The sequence below is a fragment of the Arabidopsis lyrata genome (assembly GCF_000004255.2).
Source record: "Arabidopsis lyrata subsp. lyrata unplaced genomic scaffold ARALYscaffold_1, whole genome shotgun sequence".
Taxonomy (NCBI): domain Eukaryota; kingdom Viridiplantae; phylum Streptophyta; class Magnoliopsida; order Brassicales; family Brassicaceae; genus Arabidopsis; species Arabidopsis lyrata.
This window is the reverse complement of record NW_003302555.1, coordinates 30,704,656-30,717,694: the sequence shown is the minus strand read 5'-3', so window position 1 is coordinate 30,717,694 and position 13,039 is coordinate 30,704,656. Positions and strand designations below refer to the sequence as shown.

At 32.2% G+C, this 13,039-nt stretch overlaps 1 protein-coding gene across 2 annotated transcripts; it reads left to right on the top strand.

Annotated features, from left to right (window-relative positions):
- The first annotated feature begins 3,902 nt into the window (after positions 1 to 3,902).
- LOC9330648 (receptor-like protein 12) lies at positions 3,903 to 7,138 on the top strand. 2 transcript variants are annotated; one of them, XM_021014940.1, is made up of 3 exons: positions 3,903 to 6,036; positions 6,136 to 6,688; positions 6,787 to 7,138. In XM_021014940.1, exons 1-2 carry the CDS (start codon positions 3,954 to 3,956, stop codon positions 6,669 to 6,671), a joined length of 2,619 nt encoding a protein of 872 aa, XP_020870599.1. In that variant the 5' UTR covers positions 3,903 to 3,953; the 3' UTR covers positions 6,672 to 6,688; positions 6,787 to 7,138. The 2 variants fall into 2 exon arrangements, with proteins under 2 accessions (XP_020870599.1, XP_020870598.1); XM_021014939.1 differs by having other exon boundaries at positions 3,903 to 6,688.
- The last annotated feature ends 5,901 nt before the right edge of the window (positions 7,139 to 13,039 follow it).

The following is a 13,039-nucleotide window of genomic DNA, read 5'->3' as shown; positions in this document are numbered from 1 at the left end:
ATGGATGATTTCGTCTTAGAAAACGACGATGACAATCAAACCAACTTGATTTCCGGCCATGTCTTAGTTGGAAGGCATCTGTATTATCTTGACAATATGGACATGACAGTCTTCCATGAGTTGTCCAACCCGATAACATGCCATATGCGGGAAAGTCACTAATAGTCCACATCAATACAGCACGCATGTTAAAATTTGTCTTTGTGGAGACATCATATACCCAAACCCCTTGGTACCATAACATTTTTAACTCTTCTATAAGCGGCTGTAGGAACACATCAAGTGAACGACGAGGGTGGTTTGGACCAGGAATCAAAATGGTTAAGAAAAGAAATTCTCTTTTCATGCAAAGGGAAGGTGGGAGATTGTAAGGGGTGACTATTACTGGCCACAAAGAATATTTTCTACCTGACTTTCCAAATGGATTGAATCCATCCGTGCATAAACCAAGATAGACATTCCTTGGTTCATTAGCAAAGACTGGATATGTAGAACAAAAATGTTTCCAGGCCGATGCATCTGATGGATGTGAAATCTCCCCGGTGAATTCATGTTCAGCGTGCCATCGCATACCCTCCGCTGTCCGATCTGACTGATACAACCTCTTCAACCTATCAGCCAAGGGCAAATACCACATACGCTTATATGGTATTTTGTTTCGCCCACTAGTAACCTGAAACCTTTCAGCACCACAGAAACGACATTGAGACATATTTACATTATCTCCCCAAAAAATCATACAATTTTCTCTACACACGTCAATCATTTGGAATGGTAAACCTAGCCCAGATACCAATTTTTGGATTGCGTTGTATGAAACTGGCGATAAATTATCTTCCGGTAGATAATCGTGGATAAAATCAGCCCACGCATCAACGCAATCTTCACTTAAATTGTAGTCTGTTTTGATGTTCATCATACGTGTTGCGGCGGATAAAGGAGAATGACCCTCTCTGCATCCTGCATATATCGGATGATTTGCAGCATCTAACATATCGAAAAATCCCTGTGTTTCTAAGTTGGGTTCCTCCGCAACATTAGTATTTTCTACGTTATCATGAAATTCACCACTACCAATTCCAATTACATTATCTTCTTCCTGGTGAATATGCTCATCGCTAATTATAACGTTTTCATCTCTTCTTTCACGACTACTACTAGGACCCGATCTAAAATCCTCCCCGTGAGAAAACCATATATAATATCCTGGTGTAAAACCTCCCCAATATAAATGATTCCAAACAATGTCTTTTGCAAGAAAATGATCATTACAACATTTGACACAAGGACATGCCATAATACCTTCGATACGCGTCATTTCTTGATTAGATGCAAACTGCATGAATTCCATTAAACCTTCCTTGTACTCCTGCCTCATAGCTCCGGTCTCATCATCTAATCGATTATACATCCACTCTCTAATTTTATAAATATTATGAGAAGACATTTTTTTTTCCAAGATTTTCTTGTGTGTCTGTTTTTTTTTTTTCAACTATTTTCTTGTGTTTATGATTCTTTCGTTGTCTAGTATATATATAAAACTTTTCCGACTAACATTTTGTCGGAAATTCGTCGGAAATTCTAAAGTGGTTACCTTTAATATTTCCGACGAACTTCTTACAAAACTTTAGAATTTCCGATAAATTTTCCGACTAATTTTTTCGATCAAGTTGTCGGGATTACGTCGGAACATGTGCAGTGAATAATCACGTGTTTACCTAGTTTTTTCCGACAAATTTTCCGACAAGTTTCCGAGCAGTTTCCGATGACATTGGATTGTCGGAATTTTCCATGGTTTCCGACAAATATTTCCGACGAAATTCCGACGAATTTTTAATCGTCGGGAAAGTTTTTATGTTTCCGACGAGTTTCCGACGAAATATTATTTTCTTGGAAGTTTGTCGGAAATTCCCCGGAAATCCGTCGGAATAATTCCGACTAAATATTTCGTCGGAAATGTTCGTCGGAAATTGCTATGTTTTCTTGTAGTGAATACCTTCGGGAAAACTCCTAAAGATTGTCTATACAGTCGATCACCCCCTATAACTCAATCCAAGTCCTTGCTTCAAAGTGACAATGTTGCTTCACCGGAAGAGGCTATTGTTGTTGATGATAATGCATGGCATCGATATAATCCGGATAAGGTTTGCTGCTCTTTACAAATTTATTGCTCAAATCTCTCCACACCTAAATAAAGATTGCAAAAACGCTTTGCTCTTTACAAATATATAGCTTATATCTTTATTTGAGAAAAACTAATATAAAAAATAACAATTTAACGATAATTATTTAGAATTTTGATAGTATTAAATCTTTATTTTAAATTTTTCATTAAGAACATAGAATGGATGAGCGATGACTTGAATAGATTTTTTTAATTAATAATTCTTATTTGTACGTTCAAAGATTGGTCCCTGGCCAATACATATAGCTAGGTAGTTTTATTTATGGGGCTTGTTCGTTTGATCATCCAAATGCTTCATCTGAATGTTATTAGTTTCATTTCTTGAATGTTCATTTGGATGGAACATTTGAATGAATTTTTGTTTGTTTGATTAGTTTTTATAAATCTTGATCTCCATCTAGATGAGTTTAATAAAATAATGACTAAAATACAAATATTTTTAATTTGTTATATTTTGAATATTAATCTTAGTGATAATAATTTAATTGTTGCTTTAAAATATATTTACAACTAAATAAATTTTAAACTATTATTTTAACATATAGAAACTAATTTTACGGTTTTGACGGGAAAACATAATTTTGTTGGTTTGGCGGGAAAAAAGAACTTGATGTCTTATGCAGTTATATGGTTTTGTTTTTGTCTCCTAGCTCGCCATAATATGGTTTTGGTCTTATATATGTTTTTCTTTTTTTGAAATTTGTCTTATATATGTTTCTTCTAAGAAATTACATTTTGTGTTAGACAATATAGGTGAAGACATTGACACATAGACATAGTTAATGAATGGGTCCTGACTTCCTGTGAAGATTATCACGGGTTTGAATGAGTCAAAGTTGGAAAAAGATGATAATACATATGGAATTTCTAGTCATTAAACCAAAGATTTTTCTCTCTGCCGTGAACGTATAGAATACTTCGAAGAAAGACTAATAAGTGAGTCAACCTGATTGGATTTACCTTGTTATAGAGAGTACTGTCTATTCTGCTTTAGGCCTGGGCAAAATATTCGTTAGATCCGCTTCGACTCGGTATTCGTTTTGATTCGATTCAAAAAATCCGAATATCCGTAAAATTTTGGAGCAAATCAAATACGAAAATATAGTATTCGTAAAAACCGGAGCAAATAACAAATATTGATTTTTTTAAAGTCGGATATCCGCTTCGATCCGTATTTTTGATATATATTAGTATATATATATATATATATATATATTTTAGTAAAATTTTTATAATATATATGCATATCATAATATATTTTTGGCTTGTATTTGTAAACTCAGTTTTTTATCTTTTTGTCCTGTGTTTGTGAATTGTGACACAATTTAATAGTTTTTATTAGTGAAGTGGAATTTATTGAAGAAAAAAAAATCAATTATCCCTTAAAAATAAGAAGTTGGAATCGTGCGACGATTGTTTTTTCCCAAATTTTATCTTATTCTTCGTAGTTTTACATGCGAGCGCTTAGCTTTTTAGGGTTTTAATAGGTGCAGAAGTATCGAAGCGGATATCCGCAAATATCATAAAAAAATCCGGATATTCGATTTTCCGAATATCCTGAAATTTTCGGATCAAAGCAAATCACAAAATCAAATATTCGGTTAAGACGAATCGAATAACGAATATCCTAATTTTTCCGGATATCCGCTTCGTGCCCAGACCTACTGCTTATAAAGATATGGCCATGAAAGTTGAAACCGTATTACCGTCACGATTTCCATTTTCCATATTTGCATTAATTCTCTTCGTTGAATTACCTTAGAGAGAGATGGAGGGCTCTTGGAACTCAGTGAGTATCATTCTTTTAAGCCTTTCTTTTCTCGTCTTCAATTCAACTTTTTTAGGCGCATATGGGGCTCCATCTGGACACTTGTGCCGTCAAGACCAGAGGGATGCTCTTCTAGAGCTAAAGAACGGGTTTCAACAGTCTTTTCGTCCCTTTAGAGATTTGAGGTGGAGCACAACATATTGGAAGAAAGAAGGAGATTGTTGTTCTTGGGATGGTATTACTTGCGATAGCAAGTCAGGGGAAGTGATCGGGCTAGACCTTGGCGTAAATTCCCTTGAGGGAGAGATCAATTCAAGTAGCAGTCTTTTTAAGCTACACAATCTTCGTGCTCTCAATCTTGCTTACAATGATTTCAAATCTTCTTTCCTCTCCATTCAATACACTACATTCACGGAGTTAACACTACTCAACCTTTCTCACTCTAATTTTTCGGGTAAAATTCCAGTCGAGCTGCTTCAGCTAACTAAGTTGGTGTCTCTCGATCTTTCTTCTAATTCTTTATCAGCTGAAAAATCATTTCTTGACAATCTTTTCCGGAATTTGACAACCCTCAAGGAGCTAAGCCTAGGTTCCGTTGACATTTCCTCAGAAATTCCAGAAAATATCACAAACCTATCCTATCTAAAATCACTCTACTTGGACGATTGCAACTTGATCGGTGGCTTTCCAAGTAGGGTTCTTTTGATTCCTACTATAAAATCCCTTTCGTTGAGTGGCAACAACAAAATGGAAGGCCCTCTCCCAAAGTTTCATGGAAATAACTCTCTTGAAGTTTTGGACCTCTCTTCCACATCTTTTTCGGGTAATATACCAAATTCTATCGGTAACCTCAAACATTTGAATGTCTTGAAACTTGACTACTGTAATTTCAGTGGTTTGATTCCTTCGTCACTTGGAAACCTTTCTGGTCTGACCTTTGTCAGCCTCTCTGGTAACAATTTTGTTGGTGAAATCCCATCTTCTTTTGGTAGTTTGAAGCAGTTGACCACCTTAATTGTTGAGTCCAATAAGCTTAGTGGTGAGTTTCCCCTTCAACTACTCAATCTTACGAAATTGTCGAGTTTATCACTTGCCTATAATCAATTCACAAGTACACTCCCTCCAAATATGAGTTCACTCTCTAACTTGGAAAACTTTGATGCAAGACAAAATTCTTTTGTTGGATATATCCCTTTTACACTCTTCACCATTCCTTCTTTGAGAGTTATTTATTTGAGTGATAACCAACTCAACGGAACTCTGGGGTTTTCAAATATGTCTTCACCATCTCACCTAAACAATAGCAGTTTGTCGGGTTTATACCTTTCGAACAACAGAATCACAGGTCAAGTGCCAAGCTGGTTGTGGAGTCTGCCAAATTTGATTACTGTGGATCTTTCCAACAACAGTTTCAGTGGTTTCGATGGATTCACAAAGGATATCTCTACAAGCAAGATCAGTGTGCTAGATCTGAGGTCAAATGATTTCCAAGGACCACTATTTGTCCCAAGATGGCCCATCACAGACCTATTGGCATCAGGAAACAATTTCTCCGGAGAGATTCCCATATCGATATGTGATATGACCTCTCTGGATATCCTAGATGTTGGTAACAACAACTTGAATGGATCCGTTCCGGAGTGTCTTCGGAAGCTCATGGAAAGGTCTATATCAGTTTTAGACCTTGGTGATAATCACCTCGGGGGAAACTTACCAGATATATTCATGAATGCCAGCAATATGAGGTCACTCAATGTTGGTCACAACAATTTCGTGGGGAAACTTCCAAGATCGTTGATTGGTTGCTCATCTTTGGAGGTTCTAAACGTGGAACACAATGGACTCAACGACACTTTTCCATTCTGGTTGCATCTACTGAAGAAGCTACAAGTTCTAGTCCTCCGGTCAAATGAGTTTCATGGGTCGTTACAACATCATTTTCAAGGTCATTTTTGGTTTACTCAGTTGCGAATTATTGATATATCACACAATGACTTCACAGGGACCTTAGCATCTGATTTCTTCATTTATTGGAGCGCAATGTCCTCAAAGGGAGATCGTCCAAAATGGAAGTACATTGGGGGTATTTCATATTACCAGGACTCAATAGTTTTGACGAATAAAGGAGTAGAGTTGGAGTACACCAGGATCTTTACAATCTTAACAACCATTGATTTCTCAGGAAATAGACTCCACGGAAAGATCCCTGAATCTGTTGGTCTACTGAAGGATCTTATTGTGCTCAATCTTTCAAGAAATTCTTTCACTGGAAACATCCCTTCATCTTTGGCGAGCCTGACTCAGCTTGAGTCACTAGACTTGTCTCACAACAAGCTTTCAGGCCAAATTCCATCTGCGCTCAGGGACCTCACAACACTATCGTTCATCAAGTTTTCCCACAACAAGCTAATAGGTCCTATACCGCAAAGCACACAGTTCCAGACGCAATCTGCTTCGTCTTTTGAAGAAAATATTGGACTCTGTGGTCCTCCCCTTGACAAAAACTGCGGAGGTGTCAACACGCAGCCATCACAACAACCAGAAACAGGGGAGGAAGAAGAAGAAGGAGTGTTGAACTGGACTGCAGCTGCCATAGGCTTAGCACCTGGAGTCATCTTCGGAATAACGATTGGACACATCGTGATTACACTCAGGAGGCTTCAATGGTTAATGAAGATTTCCGGTGTGACGAAGCCTAGATGCCAAGGCTCACGTTAGGTCATTACAATTTCGAGGTATGTTGAATTAAAAGACCGTCTATTCCACATACCTTGAGATGCATAAATTTTTGTAACTGATTCACCGTCCTCCTTTTCAACTCACGATTGGGCAGCCACAACACAAAGGAAGCCCTAACTTGGGGAACAAGGATGACCAAGCGGACAAGAGGATGAAGTTACATTTTCATTAGAAAGTTTCATGTGTCATTCAGTCATTCTACTTGCATTTGGTTCTGGTCATTTGACTTGATTTCACCAAATGAGAAAAGACTGTAAAACAAAACAAAACGAACAAATAACTGTAATTACTTGTCAAAAGTAAATAATCGGTTCTTGTTTTTTTTATTTCGTGGTGGGACATTGTAAGCAAATGAATAAATAACATGTCCGTCTGTGTAGACGTGCAGAAGATGTAATCTTAATTTTGGTTACCAAATATATTAAGGAACTGCGAGATTATGTTTTTTTTTCCATGTTTATATAATTTACTAAAAAGTAAAAACATTATATTGAATAAAATATAAGTTTTTAGATTTGTTTAGTTTTGTAGAATGATATAGAGATATTTGCAATTTTATTTGCTTGATATATATATAATTATTATTTTCATTTGGAATTTAATCAATAAAAATTATTTGTTGAGAAAGTAAACATATGTTACTATGTATAACACTTTGTAGTTCATATAATAATTATGAACTAGATCATCACCCGTACTACAGTACGTGTTGAATTTTATTTAGTAAAAAATTATATATATTATATATTTTGAAATAAATTTTTGATATATTATAGTCGTAAGTGAAAAAATATTTTTTTGTAAGTACATATATATAATATTATAATGAATATATATAAATATATATGATACTTAATTATGGATATTTTTTTTTTAAGATATGAAAACGGAAAGTAATATTATTTTTTAAAAATTAATATTGTTTGAACTATGAGTTAATTTATTTTAACAACCACAAAATGAGATTGCATAGAATTTAATTAGATCCAAAATCGAAATATCATAAATGAATCGTATTTAAAACGTAAATTATTTTGAGTTAATTAAGGAAGTTAGCTATTATGTTAAATTAATTTAAGAAGTTTCTTTTTCAATTTGTAATTCTTTGGTTGTTGAAATAGATATTTGTTTGAGCTAATTACGAAATTTAGCAATTATTTTCATAATTGAATATCTTTTTTTTTTTTTGTCAACCACCCATTCATTAAAAAATAACTCCATGATTGGTTGCCCAATTAGGAGGAGAAGAGTTTACAAAAGTAACATCAGAAAATAAAAGTCTAAAAGAACGGGGTAAGCAGTCCGCCTTAACATTACATAAACGAGAAATAAGAGAAAGCGAGAAGAGGGGAAAGGAGACACAGAGCAAATCCAAATCATCTAGCAGATTGGAAAAAGCTGGTCATTCTTCAAGAGATTGTACCATCGAGACTAACTCAGAACAATCTGTTTCAAACTCCTGACAATCAATCCTTCTTGAAAGGATGTTCTTCATAGCCCAAATTAAAGCTTCCAACTCCGAATGAAGGGGGGAGGGGCCTCTCCGAAGGCATTTTATACCAAGCAGCAAGGTTTGATCAATTCCTTGAAAACACCACCATCCTATACCCATAGTTGGATCCGAAAATTTCCAAGAGCCATCAATCCGACATTTTATAGATTGGATTGGCCTTTCCATAAAATCCGTGATATTGCTATTTTCCATCGGTTCCAATTGAGCTTCTTCCCACATTAATTTTTCACTCAAAGCATGATTTAAAATATATGTGGGTTCAGATTGTATTCCTTTGAAAACCTTTCTATTCCTATATTTCCATATAAACCACAAAATCTAAGCATAACAGTAAGTTTTCTCCCCTCCATCTATAGGAGGTGGTAGCCTCCAATAAAGATAGTCTAGATTAGAGAATTCCGACCTTAGAGGAAAACTACCTGATACCATAGGTATTTCAGATAATTCCCAGACTTTTTGAGAATGAGAGCACTCAAATAAAGCATGATTAATTGTTTCCTCTGCCATCCCATCTCACACCTTTTACAGGTAATATTACACCGAATCCCTCGATGTGCTAATTTTGAAGTTACTGCTAAGGATCCCAAAGCAATTTTCCATAAGAAGTATTTTATTTTTGGAGGAGCTTTGACTTTTAAAAGTTTGTGCTTGTAAAGTTTTACAATTTGGGCCCCATTCAATCGCTTCAATCATCCCTCGGGCAAGCCGATAGCCTGAATTTACTGTATATCTCCCTGAATTTGTATAATGCCAAATAAGCCTATCTGGCTTATGTACTTGACTAATAGTCATCCCTCGAATTAATTGAATATCCACCAGATCCATAAATTCTTGTAGAATAGGAATGTACCATTCTTTAGTAACCGGATTAATTAAATGGTTAACCATCAGATTTGGATGTAATAATTTTTCCCTTCCATTTGTGGGGCGTGGATTAACATATGAAATCCAAGGATCTCGCCAGACCGATAAATTCCTAGGGACCATCTGAACATGTTATGAACATATTTTGGTATAAAATAATACCAAATTCAACATGTGCGTGGAGTCTATATTTTAATTTTAGAATCCCAATGAAAAAATTGTGTGCACAATCCATCATTCGTTATTTTCAAAATTGCTTGCAGAATCAAATTTTCAAATATATAGAAGTGTCAAACCTTATTTAACACATCTTTTTAGAGGTGTCAAACATTATTTAACACATCTCATCATATAATCAACATATCTTTAGTTATAAAGATCATCTCTTATATCAAATAATACATTACATTTAACCCAGTGTCTGCTATAAATATTTTAAATATATCTTTTTGATTTCTTAAATATTTATGATATTCTTTAAAATATTAAATTAAATTATTTTTAAATGTTCCAAATTAAAATATTTTAAATTTTTTATTGTAGTATATAAAATTATGAATTTCAAAAAAGAATTGTATGAAATGAAATGTAAATATTCATATAGTTTTAAGGATCATAACTCATTCCATCATATAATACATTATATTTAACCCACCGTCTATTGTAGATATTTTAAATATATTTAAAAAAAACAAATTAGAGTATTATAATTTTTAAAATTTTGACATATTCAGTATTGATGATATTTTTAAAAAATATCAAGCAAAACTATTTTTAAATATTCCAAATTAAAATATTATAAATTTTATTGTAGTATATAAAATTATACGTTTCAAAAAAAATGAAATGAATAAAATTGAATACACATTCAAATTCTGACCCGGTACCTAGTTAAAATTTTTTGTTAAAATTTATTTTTGTTTAAAAGAAATATATTATCCAAGTCCAAATTTTTTATTGTTACATTTTTTCTTCATAGATTGAATAATTTATATTCGTTTTTAAAAATTCAAATCATGGCATATGCAGAAAAAGTCTTTTTTTTTTTTATTATATAGACTAGGATTTAACCCTCGGTACACCGCGGGGCAAAATTATATTTTATGTATTTTATATAATAATTTATAATTTATTGTATTTTAAAATTGATATTATAAAAAAATCTCATTTAATTATTTTATATTATAATTAATATAGTTGAAATATGTGTACTTAGAAGATTTGTAGGTGTATAAATGATATAGTGTTAATATTGGCAAGTATTTATAATCATGGACTATTATAATAATTTGATATTATTTTGTATCAAAAATTTTTATCCCGCGGTATATGGCGAGTCGATTTTTTTAAACTAAAAATTTTAAATTTTAAGTTATATTTTTTTGGTTAATATTGTTTGGTTTGTTTAGTATTTAAGATTATATAATTATATTTTTATTTTTAATTCTAGGTTTCACCCGTGGTATATCGTCACGTATTAATATCGACTCAAACCCGTCCCACCATATAACCTCGTTTTGTATTCAGAATCATTTTGGTCCTTTTTATAGTATGACTCTGAACCATTGTCCAATTTTTTAAGCAATACTAGATTTTAACTCACGGTACACCGCGGGATGATTTAATTTTAAAGTTAGTATAAAAATATTTTGTAAATTGTATCTCCTTATAACATATTTATTTATATTATAGTTTACAATTGTTATTAAGTAACGGTATACCACGAGTCCACGAGATAATTATTAATAAACGGAGGATTTAACCCGTATTAAAGCGGTATATAAATATTGATTCAAATTTGTCCGCCATATAAATCATTTCCGAAATATAACCCGTTCCGTAATTTCTTAACCCGTCATGTGATTTGTATTAAAAATATAAGGATTAAATCCGTATTGAAGCGGCGAATTAATGATATTTCTTTTTATTATTGTTGATTCAAAAACCCGTCCCGCCAAAAAACTCATTTATTTTATTAATGTTCTTATTTATGATATGATTCTGAATCATTGTCTAAATATTTTAATCGATGTAGAACGTTGAACACACATTTTCGTCAATTGGATAATATATGTCCGTTTTTAAAATTTCGAATCACAGTATATGCAGAGAAAAAATTGATTTTTTTTTTTACTTTATGTATTATATGATGATTCAAAACAGTTAAAAACAAATCAAACAAAGATGATAGGAGAATCATAATTATAAATCTTAATCAAATCTTTTAAAAATCTAAATTATTAAATATGGAATATCCGGTGTATGAGTTGGGTTAAATATAACCCGACCCAACAAATTTTTTGTGAAGGAATTTTTAAAATGGGTCGGATATCCGATATACCCAAAAACTTTTTTACCCACCCGTCACAAAAAGTGCTGCGATTATACTAGTATAGATGGGATATTGTACACATACTTTTTGTTCATCGATTGAGTAATATATGTCCATTTTTAAAAATTTGAATCACATTATATGTAGAAAAATCTATTATTTTATTAATTATTCGTATTTTATATAAATTCAAAATAAATTACTATAAGATCATATAAAAGTGAAAGAAGAATTATATATTAATGTTTAAATTTGGTAGAGATGTTTTAGAAAAATTTAGAAACAAAATCAATTTGTTACCATATTTGGAAGCCACAGTTTCTAAAAGTTTTTTTTTAAAAATATTTTGTAATATTAATTAATATATAAACATTTATGACAATGGCATTCTATTGTAAATACTTCTCAACTTCAGGATTTATTTGCTAAATGTACTTCAAAAATGTATATATAGATGATATGATGATTTATTTGTTTCACAAAATAAAATCATATAAAGATGAGAGGTGAAGTATAATAATTAATAACAAATTAATATGGAAAGTTAGTTATCAAATCTTATATGTTCATTTTGATTGGTCATTCTTTTTTCTTTAAAATTAATACTGTATTTTCGTTTTTATAATTAAATTAAATTAAATAAATTGCATAAACTAGTATTTGAGTTGTTTATCATTAATGAGACAACCTATTTAAAAAGACACAGAACTTTTAACCCGGATTTGGCTAAGTTAAGGTCAATTTTTTTTTGTTTGGAATTCAATTAATTAAAACTAGTTGTTGTAAAAGTAAAGAGATGTTACTATATATAATATTTTGTAGCATATAGTAAATGCTGATATAACTTTAAGTTGATTAATTCCAAACTAAGATTTTAAATATATAATTTATTAAGTTTTATTAATAGTTCTAGGGTGTGTGTGGACAATTTTCGTTTAATAATGTTACTGTTAGAAATGGATAGTGATTATCCATTAGTAAAGTTTATCTCTAGTCTTTACTTCTTCTTTAAGTTACGTGGGCCTCAAGTTACTTCCCCTATATATACGAAGACAAGAAAGAAAGAGAAGTTAATAATGAGAAGAGGAGAAAGATTTACGCACCTTTGCTCTCCCCTCTCTCCTTTTACTTTTTTTTTTTATTATATTATAGAGTTATTATTTATAACACGTTATCAGCACGATGTCTTTACCGTTAGAGCGTTTATGAGGTAAGTAAAATTTATATTATTTAAATTTTATTTATGTTTATAGAACATAATTATTTTAGACATCGTGTGACTATGCCTTATTCCGGTTTGATCGTTATACATGGTAGGCTCTGCCTTCTTTACGATCAAATAAAAAAATATGTCTTTTCCGGATAGATCGTTATATATGGTAGGCTATGCCTCCTTTACGATCAAATAAATGGCTATGCTTTTTCCGGATCGATCGTCATATATGGTAGGTTTTACCTTCCTAACGATCAAATAAAAATTTATATTTTTTTTGGATTGATTGATATATATGGTAGGCTCTGCCTCCTTCACTACGATCATACGAAAGCTATGTCTATTGAATTCTTAATGGAAGGCGATGCCTCTTGAATTCTTGTATGAAAAGGCTATAGTCTATAAATTATTATTTTTGTGAATTT

Excerpts from the sequence above, each read along its gene's own strand:
- LOC9330648 (XM_021014939.1), top strand. The coding sequence starts at position 3,954 with ATGGAGGGCTCTTGGAACTCAGTGAGTATCATTCTTTTAAGCCTTTCT.